General features: G+C 36.7%; 1 protein-coding gene and 1 long non-coding RNA gene across 2 annotated transcripts in view; one reads left to right on the top strand and one right to left on the bottom strand.

Annotated features, from left to right (window-relative positions):
* The window catches only part of LOC306648876, a 603,819-nt gene that overhangs the window by 268,281 nt on the left and 312,183 nt on the right, over nt 1-23,355 (bottom strand). The window lies entirely within an intron of this gene.
* Nucleotides 79-23,355, top strand: part of L2HGDH (L-2-hydroxyglutarate dehydrogenase) — a 46,635-nt gene continuing 23,358 nt past the window's right edge. The window contains exons 1-6 of the mRNA XM_079119176.1: nt 79-280; nt 7,723-7,838; nt 8,492-8,643; nt 15,792-15,923; nt 20,112-20,274; nt 21,602-21,636. Coding sequence (XP_078975302.1) covers nt 153-280; nt 7,723-7,838; nt 8,492-8,643; nt 15,792-15,923; nt 20,112-20,274; nt 21,602-21,636 — 726 coding nt within the window. The 5' untranslated portion in view covers nt 79-152. The remainder of the gene's footprint in view (nt 281-7,722; nt 7,839-8,491; nt 8,644-15,791; nt 15,924-20,111; nt 20,275-21,601; nt 21,637-23,355) is intronic.

Below are 23,355 nucleotides of genomic sequence, written 5' to 3' on the forward strand. Positions count from 1 at the left end.
CATTGGCCGCCGCGGGCCCTCCCACGTGTGGTGAAAACGCGCGCCTCATTGGTCCCCGAATGGGGGGCGGGGCCATAGAGTAGCGGGACCCTCGCACTATTGGGCTCAAGCTGTTACCTTTAGGGGCCGAGGAAGGGGAGTGGGGGCAGGCGATGGTGCCGCTGCTGCGTTACCTGGGTGGTGCCTGCGGTTGGGCCCGTGGGAGCTTCCCCCGGGTGTGCAGGCCCGCGTCAGGAAGGTCCTGGCCGCTTTGCGGAGGTGTCCGCAGTGCTAGCAGCAGGTGAGTGCCTGCTGACCCGCCCCTGCCGCCTGCGCTGCTACTGCTTTCAGAGGTGCCGCGTGCTGAATTTATACCCCTTCTGGTACTTCCTTGTCCCGGGTGTGAGAGAAGGTTGGGATCTAGTGGAACTCGATCTTAGGAGCTACCGAGCTACGATTTTATTCTCTGTATTTATGGGCCAGAGGAAAGGCAGTCTTGGGTAGAGGTCAAAAGAGCAGGTCTGGCTTTAAATGCACCCTTCCACTATATTCAACTGTTGACAGGTTGTTGACCGTAAAGTCTCAATTGTGAACAAGATCTTCGTCTCTCCTGTTCGCGATCGTTTTGAGGATAAAAGGATCTAGCACATTATAAGCAGTCAAATATACTGTTTATTAGCTGGCATCCCTGGTGTTGCTTGTATCGGGCTTAAATCGGCCATTTGCCCTTGCGAGAAGCTTCTCAGTTGCCTATCAAAGCCAGTAAAATTCAGTGTCCTATAATTTGATGTTTGGAGGTCACATTTGAAACCACTTTCTGTACTCTCCTAGAGGGAACAGTTTGTGTGAAGGCTCTAAGGGTGAAAAGCTTTTGGTTATTTTGAGGATTAGAAGGTGGGCAATAGGAGTGTGACTGGAGCTTAGTTGAAGACAGGAAGGGTGGAAGGACCCTGAAGCCAGAATTGAGGACAAGCAGTTAGTGTAGAAATAGGGTATGGGGTCAAATCGAGGAAATGGAGGCCAAGAAAGCCATTTGCCTCTGGAATTTGGAGACTGCCCCTGGGAGAATGGAATGTCAAGGATCTCCAGAACTCATTGATTACCAAATTTACCGGCTCTTATCAAGGACTGCAGGGAAGGAGCTGCTAATTATTCCCCCAGGCCCTTGCCTGGTTGAATCACTTTGGCCTTCCCCCTACCCCATGCCGCTTCTCACTTTTTACATCTCACCTGCAAAATCGGCCCTAGTCAGGAAGGAGAGATAAGTGGGGGGAGAAAACTGGAGAATAGAGACCTTTACCTACAAAAGATGTAGGGTGCACTCACTTCTTGGGATTCTAGAACATCAGCCATGGCCCCTTTCTCCCCCTCCGGAGAAGTCTGTATTATTACTACTTTTAAATAAAACCTGCTTAATATACTTGCCTTGACATGCTTCTCTAGTGTTCAAACTTCAACATTAGAGGGAGCAGAACTCTTCACCAGCGGTATCAGCACCTGCTACGTTACAACAGGGATTTAATTTTGACTCCACACTGATTTTTATTTCAGAGCCATGGAAAACTATTAAAAAGGTTTAAAATAAATGAAAGATTAAATGTTAATGTTTCAAATGTTGACTCTGGCTACTATGTGCTGGTGAATTGGAAAGGGATAGGAGATAACAGTGTTAATGATTGGCTGTGCGGTTTGTAGGCAGTTCTTTTGGGAAGATTTCTCAAGGGAAGTAAAGTTGGTTTAGTGAAAATTTTGTTTGTATTTGTATTTTGAAATACTTATAGATCCATAGAAAGTTGCGAAAATAGTGCAAGAACCTTCATCTACTCCTCACACACATTTACTCCAATGGTAACATTTTACAGAACTGTAGAACAATATCAGAAGTAGAAAATTGATTTGATACTGGCACAATCCACAGACCTCATTCAGGTTTCATTAGTTTTTTACATGCACTTGTGTGTGTCCACACATGTGTGTAGTTCTATGCAATTTAATCATATGTGTTTATTTGTGTAACTAGCCTCTCAAGATGTAGAATTATTAGATATCCCTGTTACGTGTCCCTTCATATTCACACCCTCCCTATCCACTCTTTGTAACCCTTTACAACCACTATTCCATACTCCAATACTATAATTTTGCCATTTTGCTCATGATATATATTAGTAAAAAACACAGTGTGTAACCTTTTGAGATTCATTTTCCTTCACACAGCATAATGTCCTTGAGATCGATCCAAGGTGTTGCCAGTATTGATAGTGGTTGTATTTTTTTTCTTCTCGTGTTTGAGTAGCATTCCATGGCATGGATGCATTACAGTTGGTTTAACCATTCACCAGTTAAGGACCTCTGGACTGTTTCCAATTTTTGCCTATTTTGAATAAAGCTACTGTGAACATAAGCTTTCATTTCCAGAGTGGCAGTACTATTTTACATTCCCATCTACAATATGTAAGTGAGGGGCCTGGGGAGATAGCTCAGTGATAGAGTGCTTGCCTTGTAAGCACAAGACCCTGGGTTTGATCCCCAGCACCAAAAAAAAAAAAAAAAAACAATATGTAAGTGAGGCCTGGGGTTGTAGCTCAGTGGCAGAGTGCTCTGCTTAGCATATGTGAGGCACTGGGTTAGATCCTTAGCACCACATAAAAATAAGCAAATAAAGGCATTCTGACCATCTAGTTATAACTACAAAAAATTTAAAAAAAAATACGTGATACAGTTTTTCCTCATCCTCACCCACATATGGTATTTTCACTTTTTCATTTTAGTCATTCTGAAAGAGATGTAGTGATATCTTATTGTGGTTTTAATTTGCATTGTTATAATGTAGTGGTTTTTTTAAGCAATGCAGTGGCTAATAGTATTGATCATTTTTTTTATGTGCATTCATATCTTTTGTCCATTTTCTAAGTAACTTGTTTTATGAGTTCTTTAGTTATTCTAGGTATGAGTGCTTTGTCAGATGTGCAATTGTAAGTATTTTCACTTAGTCTGTTTGTCTTTTCGTCTTAGCTGTCTTTCATAGAGGAAAAATTTTAAGTATTGATGATGTCCAGCTTATTGATTTTCCTTCCTTTACAGATCATGGTTTGGTGTCAGCTTTAGATCCCAAAGATTTTGTCCTATTTTCTTCTAAAAATATTGTTTTTTTGTTTTTGTTTTTGTTTTTTTGGTACTGCAGATAATACCTGGAGGTTCTTTACTACTGAGCCACATTCTCAGCCCTTTTAATTTTTCATTTTTTAATTTTGAGACAGGGTCTTGCTAAGTTGCTCAGGACCTTGCCAAGTTGTTGAGGCTGACCTTGAATTTGTAATCCTCCTGCCTCAGCCTCCCAAATTGCTGGAATTACAGGTGTGTGCCACTGCACTTGACTTCTTCTAAAATTTTTACAGTGAATATTTAATGATATAAAAATTTATTGATAAATGTTTTTAGTTAGTAACTAACTAAAAGTTAGTTGGTTGGCCATGATTAGGTTGGCCTGTTCATGTTCTCCAGTATTCATCTATGACAGTTGTGATGGGTCCCTTTCCCAATTAGTCGATGCTTGGAGGTTTGTGCTTTAGTTTGTTTTTTGTGTTTTATTTTTGTTTTTGTTTCTGTTTTTTTTTTTTTTTTTGTGGTGCTGGGGATTGAGCCCAGGGCCTTGTATATGCTAGGTAAGCACTCTACTAACTGAGCTGTATCTCCAGCCCCTGTGCTTTAGTTTGTGAAACATATTTTGGTGATCTCATGTCACTGTATATAACAGTATTCTTCAGGTTTAAATGGTGGGAAGTGAAGGGTGGCATATATAGTTGAAAAAAACTATACTCCATATGATAGTTGTATGTTTCAAAATAGTTTATTGATGATTGTAATATAATCTGTAAAAACAAGAGCCAGGTAAAATTTCTTGACTACCTCACTAAAAGGTTTTATATTATATTTACCAAGGGCAATAAGATGAGAAACAATATTGTAGAAATCAAGACTCCACCTGTAAAAAGTGAGGGTAATGCTAGTTTTTACAGAAAATAAGACTTGAAGACTAGCAAATCATCATAGCTGAACTTGAAGTAAGGAAGAAAAATAGTTTGATACCTTGACTCAGCCACATCAATGTTTATAGCAGCTCAATTCATAGCTAAGCTATGGAACCAACCTAGATACCTTTCAACAGATGAATGATAAGGAAAATGTGAATTCAGTAATATTCCACACAATGGAATATATACATACACACAATGGAATATTACTCAGCCTTAAAAAGAAATGACTTTATGACTTTTGCTTGTAAATGGATGGATCTGGAGACAATCATGCTAAGTGAGTTAAGCCAATCCCCCAAAACCAAAAGTTGAATGTTCTCTGATATGTGGTTGTTAACACACAACAGGGATTGGGGTGGGAAGAATAGAAGTTCAGTAGATTAGACAAAGGGGAATGAAGGGAAGGGAGGGGGAATAGAAATAGAAAAGACAGAAGAATTAATCTGGCATAATTTTCCTGTGTTCATATATGAATACACCACCAGTGATACTCCACATCATGTACAACCACAAGACTGGAATCTTAATTAGAATAAGTTATGTATGTATAATATGTCAAAATACACTCTATCGTCATGTGTATCTAAAGCAAACAAATACAAAAATTTTAAAAAAAGATCTCATGGACAATAAAGGATCAGCTTGAATTAATAAAAAATAGCACTGAAGATGAAGGGAAAGCGATGCATAGTAAAAAGACAAAACAAAACAAAACAAAACAAAAAAACCTCCATAAAAAAGAATTTTCATCAGTTAAAAGAATTTTCAACTTAATTAAAAAAAACTTGTAATTTGAGTTAGAGGAGAAAATGCTATTAAAAACCACCTTTTGAGGTTGTGGCTGAGGGACTCATTTAGTCCTCACATCTACCATCTACCTTATAAAAAGGCAGCCAAATAATTCTAAAGTTCCACAGGAATTTATTGCCACTATGTGAACTCACCTAGTGACAAGCCTGGGAATTAGTCCCAGTCTTCAAACAGACCGAATTTTGCTACTGAATTTCTGCACTGTTACAGTTGGCATTAATATCTCCCAAGAATGGAATAAAGAGGATGTCAGCAAGATGTTACTGTTGGAGTGTCCTGCTGCAGAGGGCCCAGTTTTCCCACCTTCATTCTCTGTCCTGAGAAATCCAGAGTGCCTTGATTCCTCTGTGACCAGCCAGCTCTGTGACTTTCCCAGCAGATGGAAACCAGTTGGCTCTTGAACATTCTCAGGCACCAATAAAGGTGTTCAGGTGGTTGTCCAAAACACTGAAAGAAACTAACCCCAGCCCTAAGCCAAATTCCTTAAACGTGCATACAATTTCATATCCCCACCACCTCACTGCAGACATAGCAAGGTAGAAGCCTCTTGTCCTATTTGTCCTCAGGGGATGCTACAGTGCCCTCTGAATGTAAAATCCCTAATAAATGCTTTGGAGCCAAAAAAAAAAAGGGAAGAACAGTATGAAAAATCTCTCTTTTGCATACACGTCAGCACACCCCTTTTGTGGATCTATTTTGTGTGTGTGTGTGTGTGTGCATACACATATATATATGTCTGTACATATATTTACACATATACATACATATACACACTATTACTGGCAGAGAGGATGGCTGGTTACCTAAGCTGCTGTATGTCTCTACAATACTGCAGTGGGCCAGTTACATCAGTGATGATTTCCTGTTAGGCATCACACTTTAATATATACAGAGGGCTGGGGAGATAGCTCAGTCGGTAGAGTGCTTGCCTTGCAAGCATGAAGCCCTGGGTTCGATCCCCAGCACCGCAAAAAAAAAAAAAATATATATATATATACAAAGACGTGTGTATATGTGTGTGTGTGTGTGTGTATAGGTATATATATATATATACATATACATGTATATGGGCCATATATGTGTGTATATAAAATAAGATTTAAAAAAAAAATATATATATATATGCATGTGTTTTTCTTCCTTTTTCTTTTCTTTCTCGCTAGAGTTTGAACCCAGGGCTTTGCCCATACTAGGCAAGTACTCTACCACTGAGCTATAGCCCTACCTGTTCTTGTAGGATATTTGTAGTACACTGGTTGGCATACAAAAACATTTTGTGACAAAGTGCACAAAATGTGATCATGTACATACTAATATATTAAATATTTGTAAATATTTTAAACACCTACCTTAGTATAAGATTATGGAGGTTTTAGAAAATATAAAGCCTATTTTAGCCATAACTATTCTTCTGGAATTTTTTTTTTTTAATTTTTGATTCATTGTACACAAATGGGGTACAACTATCGTTTCTCTGGTTGTACACAAAGTACACAAAGTTGTACACAAAAGTTGCATCATTTGTGTAATCATACATGTACATAGGGTAATGATGTTTGTCTCAGTCTATTATTTTTCCTTCCCCCCACCCACTTCTTCTGGAATTCTTAAAAGCCAGATTTTTTAGATTTTGTTGAAGATCTGGCTGTAGTGAAATTTGCATAAGGAACAATGGTTATAGGTAAGAGTAATTAACCATAATGGACTATGAGTGCTTTATCTTTTATCTAGTGAAAATTATGTTTAAAAACAAAACTGTTCAAAATCCCAGACTTTTATGTACATTCTGATCGTATTAGTGATTTTTCACTTGACCACTGTAAACATTTGCTAATATGCATTATTAAGGTAATGAACCCAGAATCCTGTTAAACTTGTGCCACTTTTTTAATGCCCTTTCTTCTTAAATATGAGAATTGTTCACGGTCACACACACTTCTTGGTTCTCATTTCATCCAGCTATCTGAAGGTGCTTCAGGGGAGAAGCACCTGTTATCACCACCTGGAGGCTCTCCCTTGTCCAAGTTAGGAGGCTCATGTTCTGAAGGAGAGAACTTTTTGCACTTCACTCCCAAATTAACTTAAGATGCGGGATTTGATTTATCTAGCTCATGTGTTAGTTCTTAGCTTTCCAGGAGCTGTTTCTCCAGATGTACTAGACATAGACATGGTGGCACTCATAATCAAATTGATGTGCTACTAAGGATTTTGTATTTGAAGCTTGGATCACTTTTCAAAGGAAGGACCTAATCCTGATACTTCCCTCACTCTGTTGTCCTTATAAGACAGATTTAAACCATATAGATTTGTTAACATGATGTCAGTGCTAAAGGGAATTGTTTAGGCTTCTCATTGAGTTAGATAAATTACACATGCCATTTATGCTTTTTAACAGAGCTGTGTAATTGGTGTTTGTCATGGCTAAGATTGTGGTTCTGAGCACATTCTGGACCAACTAGTTCTCAAAATTTAATATTCCTACTGCTGTTTTCTTCTCAACAGAAAAAAAATTTATAAATCCTGGCACACTAAGATATTAAAGGCTTAATGTGTTAGACTATTTAAATACTATATTTGGATTTCAAAAGGATAGGTGGTAGAGAAAGTGTGATATAACTGGCCCAGTGGGGTACTGTGGAGACCTAGTGCAGCTTAGGTGACCAGCCATCCTCCCTGCCAATTAACAGACAGTAGTTGGTTAATCTACTGACCAGCATTGTGTTTGACTTTCAAGGTTTGTTCACAAGAGTGAAACCAAATTGCATAAAACCCATATGTATATTATTCTAATTATTATAAATTAATGTTTAATTGCCCACTGATGATGAAAATTATGCACGTGAAGTGTGGTGATATCTACGATAAACAAATTTCTTTAAATGTCAATTTTTTCTTAAAGCTCATTTGACATAGTCATTGTCGGTGGTGGAATTGTGGGCCTTGCCTCTGCCAGAGCACTTATCCTGCGACATCCTGCGCTTTCAATTGGTGTTCTGGAAAAGGAGAAAGATTTAGGTATGTATGTTATCAGTGTTAATCTTCAGGCTTGCTTGTGCACCTGTTCATTCTGTCAGTTCCAATCCATCATGCTGAATGTCAATGTTAGTATCCTATTTTGGGTTCTCCTGAAAGCAGAACCTGGGACCAGAAGTTGTGTGTGGGTAATTTATTTGAGAGGTTATCCGAGGAGGCAGGAAGAAGTGAGGGGATGGAGAGAGTAAGACAAGGAAGGAGAGTGACTTATTGACTTTGTTGCTGTGAGCTTGATTCCACTGGAACCTCTAAGGAGCGGTAATGTTTTCCAGGATTGTGCTTTTTTACCTATCAACTGTTGTCTCTCTCCATTGAGGATTATCCCTAGTGATGTGGAACAGCTCCGACTCTCCCCCTAAAAGACAGAAAAGGTCCTGGAGCAGAGTGCAGAGAGTCCTAGTGGAAAGTGGTTTGCTGGTCTTGACAAGTGAATTATGGTTGAAATCATAGGCAGGAGCAATGTGACATGGATACCAGATAAACCTGCTAGAGGAAATTACCAATAATATGAACAAATTGAGGTAGGATTTGATATGATTTGGTGTCTAGAAGCTTCAGCTGTAATTGTTTCCTTACCTCTTAGGTTTTACATGAGTTATGTACTTTCTCTGTACCCTGTTTCTCTTGTTCTGTAGCTACTCACCAGACTGGACATAACAGTGGTGTCATACATAGTGGAATATATTATAAACCTGAATCTTTAAAGGCTAAGTTGTGTGTACAAGGTGCAGACCTCATCTATGAGTACTGTAACCAGAAGGGAATTTCCTACAAGCAATGTGGCAAGGTATGATATTTTACTAGAGCCTTGACTTATGTATAATTAGCATTTCTTACTGATGTTTAATATTTAATTTTTTAAAAATATCTAACTTTTTCTGCCTTTTATCTATATAATTTGTGCAGTCTAGTATTAGAGAATAACAAAAAAAGATGGTATGACTAATTTCGTGTAACTTTTAATATAACAACTTTATTTGATATATAATTTACACGTTTAAAGTGTACAGTTCAGTTTTTAGTCTATTCACAAAATTGTGCAACCATCACAGCACTATCTAATTTTGGAATATTTTCCTTATTCCAAAAAGAAACCCCATACCAATTAGCAGTCACTCCCCATTTCTGTCTTCCTTGCTCCCTTAGCAACTACTAATATACTTTCTGTCTCTGTTAATTTGCCTATTTTGTTCATTTTATATAAATAGAATCATGTCAGAGCATCTTTTCATGTAGTCTCTTGTTACTAATTTAACTTGGCCTAATGTTTTCAAAGGTTGTAGCATGAATTAGTGCTTCATTTCCTTTTGTGACTGAATAATATTTCATTGTATGAATGTGCCACATTTTGTTTTTTATCTATTTTATCAGTTGATAGATATTTCAGTTGTTTCCACATTTTTACTGTTGTGAACAGTGTTATGGACATTCCTCTACCTGTTTTTATGGGAACATGTTTTCATTTCTCCCTGTTATATACCTAGGAGTAGAATTGTTAAGTCATAAGGGAAACTTTATCTTTAACATTTTGTGGAATTGCCCAGCTCTTTTCCAAGATGCTGTTTTACATTACATTTCCCCCGGTAATTAACAAGGATTCCCACTTCACTATATCCTCACCAATGCCTGTTATTGTCTTTGTGTTTTAGCCATCCTAGTAGATATGAAGTTATACCTCATTGTGGATTTGATTTGCATTGTCCTAGTGATTAATGAAGTTGATAATTTTTTCCTTTTTAAATTAACTTATTTTTTAAAAATATTTTTTAGATGTTGATAGACCTTTATTTTATTCATTTATTTATATGTGGTACTGAGAATCGAGCCCAATGGTTCACACATGCTAGGCAAGCACTGTACCACTGAGCCACAACCCCAGCCCAAATTAATTTATTTTTAATTGGCAAAATTATACATATTGTGCATAACATGTACATGATAACTTGGATAAGTACATGATAATATAGCCATTGGACTATATTTAGCTAACATGTGCTCCTTCACATACTTATCATTTTAAAATCTTAAACTCTCTTAGTAGTCTTCAAAAATACAGTACATTGTTATTAACTATAGTCACCACTTTATACAATTGATCTAATGAACTTATTCCTTTTGTCTAACTGAAATTTTGTATCTTTTGACTACATTTCTCTAATCCCCAGCCACTGGTAACTACCATTCCATTCTCTATTTTGAAGATCATACAGTTTTTTTCTTTCTGTGCTTGGCTTATTTCACTTGATGAAGTAAGGACATAATGTTTTAAATGTTCATATGTGTTGTTACAAATGACAAGACTTCCTTTTTAGGGTGTATATATGCTGCATTTTCTTTATGTATGCATCCATTGATGGACACTTCAGTTGATGCTGTATCTTGGAAACTGTGGATAATGCCATAATAAATGTAGGAATGCAGATATTTCTCTGATCGATTTAATTTCCTTTGGATTGCTGCATCTGTTTTGACATCTTTTCATGTGCTTTTGGTCATTCATATAACTTCTTTGGAGAAATGTATATTCAGATCTTTTGATCATTTTTAAATTGGGCTATTTTTTATTTTATTGTTGAATGATATGTATTCTTTATATATTTTAGATACAGTACTCCCCTCTTATCCACAAATTATGCTTTCCAAGACCCCCTGTAATTGCCTGACATCTTGCATAGCACTGAATCCTAAATATATCTTGATATTTCTTATGCAAACTTTAATGTGAAAATAGGCAAAGTAAGAGGTTAACAATAACAACTAATAAAAAAGAACAATTATAACAATAAGCCATGATAAACATTACATGAATGTGATTAGTCTCTCTCAAAATGTCTTATTGTGGAGCTGACGAACTAGCTCCTTTTGGAGAGCGTTCGCCTAGTATGCGGAAGGACCGCGGTTCGAATCCCAGGCCACTCAAATGAGAAGAAAAAAATAAAAAAACAAAACCCCACAAAATGTCTTATTGTGCTGTATTCATTCTTCTTATGATGATGTGAGATAACACTTGCCATTATCACTATTCTTGTGCTTTGGAGCTCTTATTAAGTAAAATAAGAGCTACTTGAACACAAGTACTATACCATGACAATCAATGTGGTATCTGAGATGGCTACAATGTGACTAATGGTTGAGTAGTGTATACAATATAGATATACTGGACAAAGGAATGATTCCCATCCTAGACAAGGTGGAGCAGAGTGGTACAAGATTTCATCCTGCTACTCAAGAATGATATGCAGTTTAAAACTTTTGAATTATTTATTTCTGGAATTTTTCATTTAATATTTTTAGACTGTGGTTGACTGCAAGTAACTGCAACCTCAGAAAATGAAACAGTGGATAAGGGAAGACGCTGTGTTACCCATGTGATTTGGAATGTTTTGTACCATTCTGTGGGTTTTCTTTTTTACTTTCTTGATGGTGCCCTTTGAAGCACTAAAGTTTTTAATTTTGATAAAGCCCAGTGTGTTAGTCAGCTTTTTCATCACTGTGACCAGAATACCCGACAAGAACAACTTAGAGGAAGAAACATTTCTTTTGGCTCACAGTTTCAGAGGTTCAGTTCATGGTTGTCTGACTCTGTGGCTCTGGGCCAAAGGTGAGGTGGAACATCATGACCAAAGGGCACAGTGGAGGAAAGATCTTCTGCTCAAAGCAGCCAGGAAGCAGAGAAAACAGAAGATGAACCTTTTCAGGTCATGCCTCCAGTGACAAACCTCCTCTAGCCATGCTCCACCTGCCAGTAGTTGCCACCCAGTTGGTTCAGTCAAAGTAGGATGAACTGGGACTAGGGATATAGCTCAGTTGGTAGCATGTACAAAGCCCTGGGTTTAATCCCCCGCACCACCAAATAAATAAACAAATAAACAAAGGGTGGACTGATTAGGTTATGTCTCTCACAATCTAATCATTTTACCTCTATACTTCCTGTATTAACACAGGAGTTTGGGGGAACACTTCATATCCAAACCACAACAGTTCAGTTTATCTTTTTTCTTTTGTTGTTCATGCTTCTAATATCATATCTAAGAAGGCTTGCCTAACCTTAGATCATAAAGATTTTCTCCTATAATTTTTTCTATGAGGTTTTCAGCCTTAGCTCTTACATTTAAATCTATGATCACTTTGGAATTAATTTTGATATGTGGTATGAGGGAGGGGTCAAACTTCATGTTTTACATATAGATACTTAGTTGTATCAGCATCATTTGTTGGAAAGACTATTCTTTCTACATGAGTTGTGTTAGCATCCTTATCAGAACTCCATTGAACAAAAAATGTTTATGGGTTCTCAGTTCCACTGATGTATATGTGTGTCCTTATGCCAGTATTGGAGTTCTCCAACTTTTTCTTCTTCAAGATTATTATAGCTATTCTGGGACCCTAACATTTCTAAACAAATTCTGGGGGCAAGTTGTCAATTTCTCCAAAAAGGCAGGTGGGATTTTGATAGGAATTATGTTGACTATGTTTATCAATTTGGAGAATACTGCCATTTTAACAATATTAAATCTTGTAGTCCATGAATACAGAAGATTTCTTTTACTTATTTAGATCTTCTTTAATTTCTTTCAACAATGTTTTATAGTTTTCAGTGTATGTCTTATCTTCTGTTAAATTTATTTCTTCATATTTCATTCTTATTGATGCTTTTGTGAGGGAAATTATCTTAATTTCATTTTTTATTATTCATTCCTAATATATAGAATATGATTAATTTTTGTATATTGAGTTTTTTATCCTGAAGTCTTTCTGAACTAATTTATTAGTTCTAATTGGGTGTGACTATGTGAGTGTGGGTGTGTGTATTTCTTAGGCTTTTCTATCTGCAAAATCATGTCAAATACAAATAAATTATTTTATTTCCTTTTCAATTTGGTTGAAATTGAAAGTGTTCTCTAGAGGAACAGAACCAACAGGAGATAGATAGATAGATAGATAGATAGATAGATAGATAGATAAATAGATAGATAGAGCTATTTTTATATGATTATAAAAAGGGGACTTATTAGATTGGCTTACACAACCAGAAGCTGGATAGTCCCATATCTGCAGGTTGGAGAGACAGAGGAACCAGTAGCTGCACAGGCCAAGATGCTGAAGCCTCTGAACAAGAGGGATCAACGATGCTATCCCAGTCTGGGAACGAAGGCTTCTGGGAACTCCCTCAAAAGTCACTGGCAGAGTCCACTTTAGAAGAGTGAAGGAGCGAGAGTCTGATATCCTCAGGCAATTGCAGCAGCAATCAAGAACCCATTCAAGAGGAATTGAGCTTGCATCTGCTGTTGCTTCCTTGTTCTTCCAAATTTATTACACCCAATCCGCCAACCTGTTGGATGGTGCTGTCCTGCTTAGGGAGGGTCTCCACTTCAGTTCTATCCCACATGCCAACCATTCCTAGACATACTTTCATTGTCACACCCAGAAGCCTCTTATTCTTAGGCATCTTTTAATCCTATCAAGCTGACAATTCAAATTAACCACTACAGATGCCATTTATTTACTTATTTAGCTTGCTTAGAACTAATGATTAGAACTACCTATGCAGTGTTGAGTAGAAGTGGTAAAAGTGGTTGTTCTTGTTTTGCTTTTTATCCTAAGATTAAATTGGTCTTCTGCCTCAAGTATGATGTTAGCTGTGGGTTTTTTGTTCTGGTTTTGTTTTTGGAGATTCCCTTTATCAGGTTAAAGAAGTTCCTTTCTATTCCTAGCTTGTGGAGTTTTTTTTTTTTTTTTTTTTTTTTTTTTTTAAATCATGAAAGGGTGTAAGAAATTCTCAAATGCCTTTTCTGATTCTTTGAGGTGATTATGTGGTTTTGTACTTTATTACTATAGTATATTATATTCTTTGACTTTTTAAAAAAATATTTTTTAGTTGTAGATGAACACAATAACTTAATTTTGTTTATTTTTTTATGTGGTGCTGAGCATCATACCCAGTGCCTCACGTGCTAGACAAGCGCTCTTCCACTGAGCCACGAGCCAGACCACATTCATTGACTTTTGGATGTGAAATTGATCTTGCCTTGCTATGCAATAAATCCCACTACATCATGATATAATATATATATGTTGCTGAATTCAGTTTTTATATTTTGTTCAGGATTTTTGCATCAATCTTTATATGGTAGGGCTGAGGGTGTAGCTCAGTGATAGAGTACATGCTTAAGAGGTACAGGGCCCTGGGTTTGATCGCCAGCCCTCCACACACACCCTAATTGTGTGTGTGTGTGTGTGTGTGTGTGTGTGTGTGTGTGTGTGTTTACCAAGAAATATTGGTCTGTAATTTCTTGTGTTAGGTATAAGGCTAATATTGTCTTCATAGAATTAGGTAAGCATTTCTTCCTCTTCTGTTTTTTTGGAACATTTTATGAAGAACTAGTAATAATTTTTATTTTATTCTATTTTTTGGTGGTGCTGGGGATTGAACCCAGGGCCTTATGCGTGTTAGGCAAGCACCGTACCAACTGAGCTATATCCCTAATCTCCAATAATTCTTTTAAACATTTGATGGCATTCGTGAGCAAAACCTTTGATGCCTGGGCTTTTCTTTGTGGGAAGTTTTCAATCTCCTTACTTGTTACAGGTCTGAATAAATTTTTATTTTTTTTCCAAATCATTTTTAGAAGTTTGTATCCTTCTAAGAATTTGTTCATTTCATTTAGATTACCTAGTTTATTGGTGTACAATTGTCATACCTTTCCCTTATAAGTCTTTTTCTTTCTGTAAAGTTGGTAGTGATGTCCTTTCTTTATGTGGTTTTTAAGAATAAAAGCTTATTGTTGTCATTAAAGATGCTGTGACAATTGTTTTTATTAATGTGAGAAGTGGCTCTGACAAAATGTTAAGTGAAAAAAAGCAAGATATAATATTGTACAGTTTTTGTTGTTAAGTTGCAAAAGTTCTTTATGGATTCTGGGTACCAACCAGACCTTTATCAGTTTTATGGGTTACAGATATTTTCTCACATTCTATGAATTGTCTTTTTATTTTCTTGGTAATGTCCTTTTATTTCTCTTCTATTTTTAAGATTAGTCATTTGTTGATTTAAATGGCCTTTACACCTTGATTAAAAACATTACCTCATGAAATTCTGTTGACTCTATGGTATGAAATAGTTACTTGTGAATTCTAATGTACCTGTGAATGTGCATCTGTGCCGTGTTTGCTGGTAACTGTTAAATAAGAAGAAATTTGACTTCAGATACTTTACCTGGAAATGAAAGATTTCTGAATAAAGTTGATGGATTTACTAATTATTTTCCTTTGCAACAGAATGCAGAGAAAATACTTTGTAATTTATTCCAAGAAATAAAAGGGAAGTTTTTCTGTCAGTGATTTCCTATTACACAGATTACCAGCTGTCTTTTTGATGTACTGGTATTTCACATTTCCTTATAGAAATAAGAAGGCCATTTGTTTTGAAAAATGTAAAGGCTAAGCAAACTGTGTTTCTCTTGCCTGTGGGACTGAGTAATGATAATAGTTACTTATGGCCAAGATGCAAGTAGAGGTGATGATAATAGAAGTGGAAACTGAAGCTGCATTTGTCATGATTTAAGGGAAATTTTGTTTTATATTTACTCTTTATTTATGTGTGGTTGTAGATGGACAGAATGCCTTTATTTTGTTTATTTTTATGTGGTGCTAAGGATCCAATCCAATGCCTCATACATGCTAGGCAAACGCTCTGCCACTGTATAGCCCTAGCCTGAAAATTTGTTCTAATTCCATTTTTTTAAGAAAACTTTTCTTGGTAAAGGACGAAGATAAAGTCCTGAAGAAAGGAGGAAGTAGATACATGAAGAAAAAATTTTTAATTAAACCTATTTGAATCATATAAAAATTTGTGATTTTCATGGACTTTATATCTTTCATAGCTGATGATATGCTTAACTCTCTACAAACTTTTTATCATTTTATTTTTTGAAGCTAATAGTAGCTGTTGAACAAGAAGAAATCCCTAGACTTCGGGCCCTGTATGAGAGGGGCCTGCAGAATGGTGTTCAAGGTTTGAGACTGATTCAGCAGGAGGATATAAAAAAGAAGGAGCCATATTGTAGGGTAAGTGATTCACCAGCCTCATGCACATGGCCAAACGGATGTTTTCATTTAGGACTCAGTCCTTTTTCATGGAGTCTGAGGGTGAATATATAGGAGGCAAGGATCATAAAATCAGATGATCCTGGCACAGAGCACCGAAGTGACTGACATAGAGGGCATTACCAGAAAACAGGACACCCAATTTCTTCTTTCTTTGAGAAAATACCAGGTCCAAGCAATATAAACAAAGGCAAGAGGAAGTACAGAAATATGAACTTGGGTTTCCCAAAACATATGTGCTAAAATGTTTATAGCAGCCTATTTGTGCCCCATCCTGCCAAATATCCATGGCATGTTTGGAAAACACTGAACAATTAGGTGTGGTTGGAGTTTAGGGTATGTAAGGAGAGATAAGAGATGAGACTGGAAAGTCAGGATTAGGCCCATATTAAAGGGATTGGCATTCATGCTAATAACTGAAAAATTTCCTGTAGGCATGGGGAACAACTGAAAATTTTTGAAGAGGATAGCTATAGTGTCCGATACCTATTTTAGGAAGATATGCCTGGCATGAATGTGAAGAGTGAGTTGCAGAGTATCTTGCTTAACACATACTAAGGTGAAAAATATCTTCATTCTTGAAATATGAATAATAATAGGTTATTCTACATGTCATCTTTCATTGATAACCTTTCAGAGACTGAGTTCAATCCCAGGTTCCAGCAATTATTCCAGTAAATGGCTATATCTCCTGTTCCCTACCTTCTACCATTTTATTGGCACTTTGAAAGAGTTGGACTCCAGGTATCTGTCTTAGAGAGCATGACCTAGAACTCATGCCAGACCATGCTTATCAAAAGCTTGGTTTTGAGAAACATCAGTTACAAGACGTAGCTGAGAGGATAGGTAGGCTACTTAACTCCTTTACATCTCTGCAGACCGTCAGAGTAGCATACCTAAACTGCAGCATTTTCTTTCCCTGTCCTACTCTTTGACCCCAGTTACTCTCTTTGAATTGTTTTTATGTCATTAGCTTATGAGGAGGGCAATCATGTCACTCATTCTAGCTTCTCAGGATGTGGTTGAGGACATACATTGTTGACCGTTACACAACATCTTGCTCTGAGAACCTTGAGGAGAAATTCCTCTATGATCTTAGTTCTGAGAATATTTTTGTTCTTTCTGAGCAGTTGACTTGTTTTATTTTATGGACACTGAATCATTTCACTGACTTTGTTGTCCTGTTTGCATTGGCTACAAGGAAGCTCAGAAACAACATTTGTGCCACATTCTTCCATATGTCTAAGCACTCTACACTGAGCTACATCCCTAGTCCCCCACTGTTTTTTCATTTTTTTTATTTTGAGATTGGATCTCACTAAGTTGTCCAGGTCTCAAACTTGTAATTCTCCGCCTCAGTCTCCCAAGTAGCTGGAATTACAGCTGTGCACTACCACCATGTCAGGCAATATCTAAACTTTTTGAGCATCATGTTGTCATTTCAGCTTTTGGAGCTTTTCAGATCTTGGACTTTCAGAGTAGGGATGCTTGACCTGTAGTATTATATTATGATTTTAATTTACATTCCCCTGATGATGCAAAGTTATATACCTTTTCTCTTTCTTTTTTTCTTTTTTCTTTTTTTTTTGTACAAGGGATTGAACACAGGGACACACCACTGAGCAACATCCCTAGTCCTTTTTTATTTTTTTATCTTGCTAAGTAGCTTAGGGCTTTGCTAAATTGCTGAGTCTGGTCTTGAACTTGTTATTCTCTTTCCTCAGCCTCCTGAGTCCCTGGGATTACCAACATGCATCACTGCACCTGGCTATATTTTCATATGTTTATGAGCCATTTGGATATTTTCTTTTGTGAAGTACCCAATCCTTTGCCTATTTTTCTTTTGGGTTTACTGCCTTTCTTATAATTATTCTTATTAATTTTTAAGTTTTTTATATAGTTTAGATATGACTTTATTGGGCAATATATATGCAATATATATACTTGCAATGTATGTGTATAATTAATTATATATTGCAAATATATATTGCAAATCTCCTATCTTCTTGTAACTTGTTTTTTTACTTTAATAGTGCCTTTAGACGAGCAGAGGTTCTTAATATACTAATTTTAGCAATATACATATGTTTCTCTTTTATGTTTAGTGCTTTTTGTGTTCTGTTTGAGAAATTTTTGATTGGCCCAAGGCCTGGAAGGTACTTCATGTGTTTTTCTAAAAGTTTTATTGTTTTATCATTTGGAATTGATTTTTGAATATGATGTGAGGTATGGATCAAGGCAAAATTTTTCCCCACTATGGATATCCAGTTAACTCTGTACCATTTATCAAAAAGACCATTATTTCCCCACTGCACTGCAGTATTTTCTGTGTGAATTTTCTGTATATGGGTAGGTGTGTCTGGACTCTGTTCTCATTGTTTCTTCTTTTACTACTACCATGTCTTAATTACAGTAGCTCCAATGAAAAGGGGTTACATTGAAGCTCTACAGAGGTTGGCTTTATAGGCAGAAAAGGGCTAAGGATAGCTGGGGATGGTGGTGCACACCTGTAATCCCAGCAATTTGGGAGACTGAGGCAAGAGGATTGCAAGTTAAAAACCAGCCTCAGCAACTCAGCAAGACCCTGTTTCAAAAAAAAAAAAAAGTATATATATATATATATATATATATAAAGGACTGGGGATATAGCTCAGTTAGTAAAGCACCCCTGGGTTCACTCAATCCCTAGTACCAAAAAAAAAAAAAAAAAAAAAAAAAAGGCTAAGGAAAGCAGAAATAGGGAACAAAAACCAGATTAGTTGTTTCCAAATTACCTCTCTGAGTAATTGTACCCAAAATACTATCTGTAGGTTAAAGTTAAGTTATAACTATTGACCTGTACATTTAGGGATTATTGGGCAGTGACCAGGGCTAATGTAGTTTTACATTCATCAACTATTGAGACAGAAGAAATAATTTCTTATATTTAGCAAATGCTCTCATAATCTGGAAACAAGACCATCAGAAGACCATCAGAAGTTTGCCAAATGTCACTTTCAGTGTGTGAAAAGAGACTGGTGTTTTGTGAGCCTTTATCTTTAGCATGATCTGGTCACATAGAAGCATTAGTCAGGGGTGGTTGGCAAAATCAAAAGCCTTTAAAGGCCAAGTTCATCATGAGGTGGGTGGGGATGAGGTGGTGAATTCAAGAGTGAGATGTTTAAAATAACCTTATTTTAGATAATATTTTAAAATAGCAACAACAACCATGCTGTGCTGGTCAAGCAAGAGGACAGCAGAATTTACTGGTTGCACTCAGGATCTGGACATTAGTTATACTGGGAAGTGGTTACCCTCTTACAGGATATTTGGTGAACTGATACATAATCAGTAAGGCAATAGAAAATGGTGTTATTACCGAGGTGCTATCACAAAAATGTAGTTTGTGCTTAATGTGTGAAATTCTATTCTTATCCTCTTAAGATTTAGAAAAGGCCAATGGCACATTCAACATTCACTTCAAAAATTAAAAAAAGCATGAATTTAGAACATTTATCTACAGAGTTTGGACATATCTTCTGGGGTCAAAAACAAACACAAAAACAAAGTAATAGATTGTTAATTCTTCACATTCCTGGAGAGAAAGTCTGATTTAATCACATAAAATCTCCATTCCATATTTGTATTTTTGAAGGTAGAATCTGCAGCAGTCAATGCAAGGCTTTGCAAATATTGTGAAGAGCTAACTAGACTGATTCTCTGAGTTTTCACAGTGTGGGCATTGTATGATACACCACTGAGGAAATCTCAGTGGAGTCTACTTGAACATAGTTTTTTGAAATTCAACTCAGAATCAGATATGTTAGGGAATGAATAAGATTAGGAAACTCATTGTAGCAGCTGGAAGAACCTGACAAAATTTTCCTATAAAGAGGAAAATTGTTTTCTGGTAATAGAGATTTTCTTATTTAGCTAGTGTTATTTCTCTCCTTTGATAGAAACATTCTTTATGTGCTCATTAACAAATTTAAGCACTTACTGGAACAAACTTCTTTGTTATTTTTTAGGACTGTCAGATTTTTGCCAAACAATGTTAATGTGTGTTTTACATCAAAATAAACAAGAAAAAATCCCACCAAAAATAAACATTTGAACAAACCTTATTGATTCTTGTTTGTATCATTTAACCTTTTCATAATTCTGTCCCAGGGTCTCATGGCAATTGATTGTCCATATACTGGCATTGTGGACTATCGGCAGGTAGCTTTGTCGTTTGCACAGGATTTCCAAGAAGCTGGTGGGTCTGTCTTGACTAATTTTGAAGTAAAAGATATTGAAATGGCTAGAGAAAGCCCTTCAAGAAGTGGAGATGGTAAGCCAGCTTTGTCTTTTCTATTGAATAATTTTATTGATTTTTTTCAAAAACTTGGAATTGTTTCTGTCTGGGATAATATGGTAGGAAGACCACTAGAAGATAGGCTAGTAGGGTGGGTGCAGAAAGAACAAGGGAGATTGGACATAGGACAGCCAGAACTCTCAGAGGGGTTGTGCTGATAGAACTAGGCACTGTTCAGACATTCTGACTGGTGCTAAAAATCTGAACCGCCAAGACTGTTTATAGATAATTAGCACCCAAATACTTCTCCATCCTGCAGGTTAGAGTCATATTCTTCTAGTAATGCTTGTTAGAAATACAGATTTTGCATCACCTAGACTTACGGGATCAGACTATCCAGGGATAAGGCCTAAGAATAGGTAGAGATTCTTCATTGATTTTTGAACATACCCAAGCACCAAAATGACAACCAAGAATGTAAGAAGACTCAGCCATTCCAAACAGCCCCACTTTAGACTGCACTTGGAATGTGTTTTGCTTTGAGGACATTATTATTATTTTTCTTTTAACCAAATAAATTATTTGGGAAGTTCTCTATTTGCTGCAGGGAAATTTGGAGGAGAAAAAAAAAGTTGTGTTTAGTTCTTTTTTCCTTGACAGGTTTTAAAGGCGATCTAGGCCATCTAAATCATTCTCTCAGCATTCTGAATTCTAAGATGATGAACAAAATTGTTACATAAGGCCGTTGTAGGTAGGTAGCTTAATAAATCAAATTTATGATACAGGTAGATTATGCTTTTTATGTGCTGTACATATGCTTTATAAAACTTTAAGCTCCCATGTATCTGAGTGGAAACTACTTTTATAAATGGTTAGCTTAGTATTGGAATTTTTTTGTGTCATGATAATTCTTGCTTCTCTAAACAATCTATACCCTGCAAGGAATCAGGTAGTCATCATTCAAGACACTAAGGTTTCTCATATCATAGCTTTAGTTTGGTACTGATTCATAATGATGCATTGTACAGCATGATTTCCAGGATTGTAATTCAGTGAAAAGCTGGGACTATCTCTTGGAGCCAAGGTGAGGAATGGTTTATAAGCATAGAATAAATTCATTAAAATACAACAAGCTAAAAGACATGCTTGTCAGGTATATATTGTCAAACATGGACTAGTTTAATCTTGTTACCTGGTAAAAAGCTTCAGAATGAAAAGTAGGGCTGAGTTATGAAGAAAGAAAGTCATTTAAATTGGTTACTAGTATATTTCAAATAATGGTGGCCACCCTTTTGCTAAAAAAAAAAAAAAACAAAAAAAAAAAACAAAAAAACTTTTGCTAATTCTTTTTTTTTTTTTTCAGGGATGAAATATCCAATTATTATAAAGAATACAAAGGTAAAGATTCTTAGACAAAACTGATGTCCACTTTCATCCCCATACCTTTGTGTGTGTGTGTGTGTGTGTGTGTGTGTGTGTGTGTGTGTGTGTGGTGCTGGGGATCAAATCAAATCCAGGGCATCATGAATGCTAAGCAAGTGCTCTACCACTGAGCTACATCCCCAGCTCCCTTCCCTTTCTTAAAATGTTGAATTAACCCCAGTGTTGTATTTTAAGCCATTGAATGTAATTTGTCTAATATTAAAAATAATTGTGAGAGAAAATCTCTTAGAGCAATTTAATAGTTTCTTTATAAGAGGGGTTTAAACTTGGGAATGTGTTCATGAAGTGGCTATGCTAGCAAAGAATAGGATTATAAGCACCTGGAGTATTTAGGTTTGGTTTTGTTTTGTTTTGTTTTGGTGGAACCGAGGATTGAACCCAAGGCCTCGTGCTTGCAAGGCAAGCACGCTACCAACTGAGCTATAACCCCAGTCCCAAATATTTAGTTTTAAGTCAAAACTGATAGATATTTTATCACTCTGCCAACTTGTCTACATTTACTACACTCTCTACTGTTTCTAAGACTTTCCTTCATCTTCACATAGTCTAAAGCAAGAACTATTGAATGGCACAGAGTGTTAGATTCCCTGAGTCTTCAAGGTTCAGCCAGCAAAGCTGAGTCACTTGTGAGGGTTATAGAATTTATGGTGGGAATTAGACCTTACACAACTGTGAGAGGAAGTATGGTTTAGAAGGGAATTGGTGGATAAGAGGTTCTGCGTGCATTCTGAGAAGCCAAGTGTCTAGCTGTTAAAGTGGGACTGCAAATGGGAAACTCCTGAGGCGATCTCTGGAAAGCTCTTTCCTCTGTGTGTATACCAAAGTAGTGGTGCAGGGCAGCTCTTAGTAGGGTTAGTAGTTGGGAAACAGAGCTGGATATAGAGCTGGGTTCCCTGGGCAGTGAATGTATGTCTGTCACCACATTGGATTAGAATCTTCAGAAACTAATGACTGTCACTTATATTTCGGCCTACCAAGTCATATGCAGTTCCTGCTTTGGCCAACTTTAAGTTAGAAGCATGTAGAGGAGAAGATTCTATCAAACATGGTGTCCAGCTTGATCAAATCAACACAACATGGAACCATTGCTTATTTTCTAGTGGAAGTATTTATCCCTTGGAAACTGTCAGAGCCCCAAATTAAAGAGATAGTTAGCAGAAAACTGACTAGTAGATCATTGAGGTAATAGTAATGAGCTCCTCCCATAACACTTAATTTCTGACCTGTGATTCTGGCTATGGGAGAAAACTGGATTTTAGTCAGTCATAGCACATTTAACATCATGGAGGACTTTGCCCCAGCCCTCTCAAGTATTGCTGTTACTGAATCTTCAAAAGTGCATTCTACTTTCTGCTACCCATTGGCTGCAGGATGGTGGGGAAAATGGCAAAATGAATAAATTCCATGAGCATGAGTTGATTACTCCATTTACTGCAAAATAATTTAATTAATTAGAAGAAAGTTTCTGTGTAAATACCATGATAGTGAACAAGACATTCTGTAAGTTCATAGATGGTGGTTTCAGCAGAACAGTTGCAGTCAGGGAAGACAAGTCTACACCCCAGAGTGAGTGTCTATTCCAATGAGAACTAAATTCTACTTTTTCTATGGGAGAAGTCGTCCAGGGATCCCATCAGGTATTCCATTGGTCTCTGTAGACAGGCTGTAGGTGAA

The sequence above is a fragment of the Sciurus vulgaris genome, assembly GCF_902686455.1.
Source record: "Sciurus vulgaris genome assembly, chromosome: 2".
Taxonomy (NCBI): domain Eukaryota; kingdom Metazoa; phylum Chordata; class Mammalia; order Rodentia; family Sciuridae; genus Sciurus; species Sciurus vulgaris.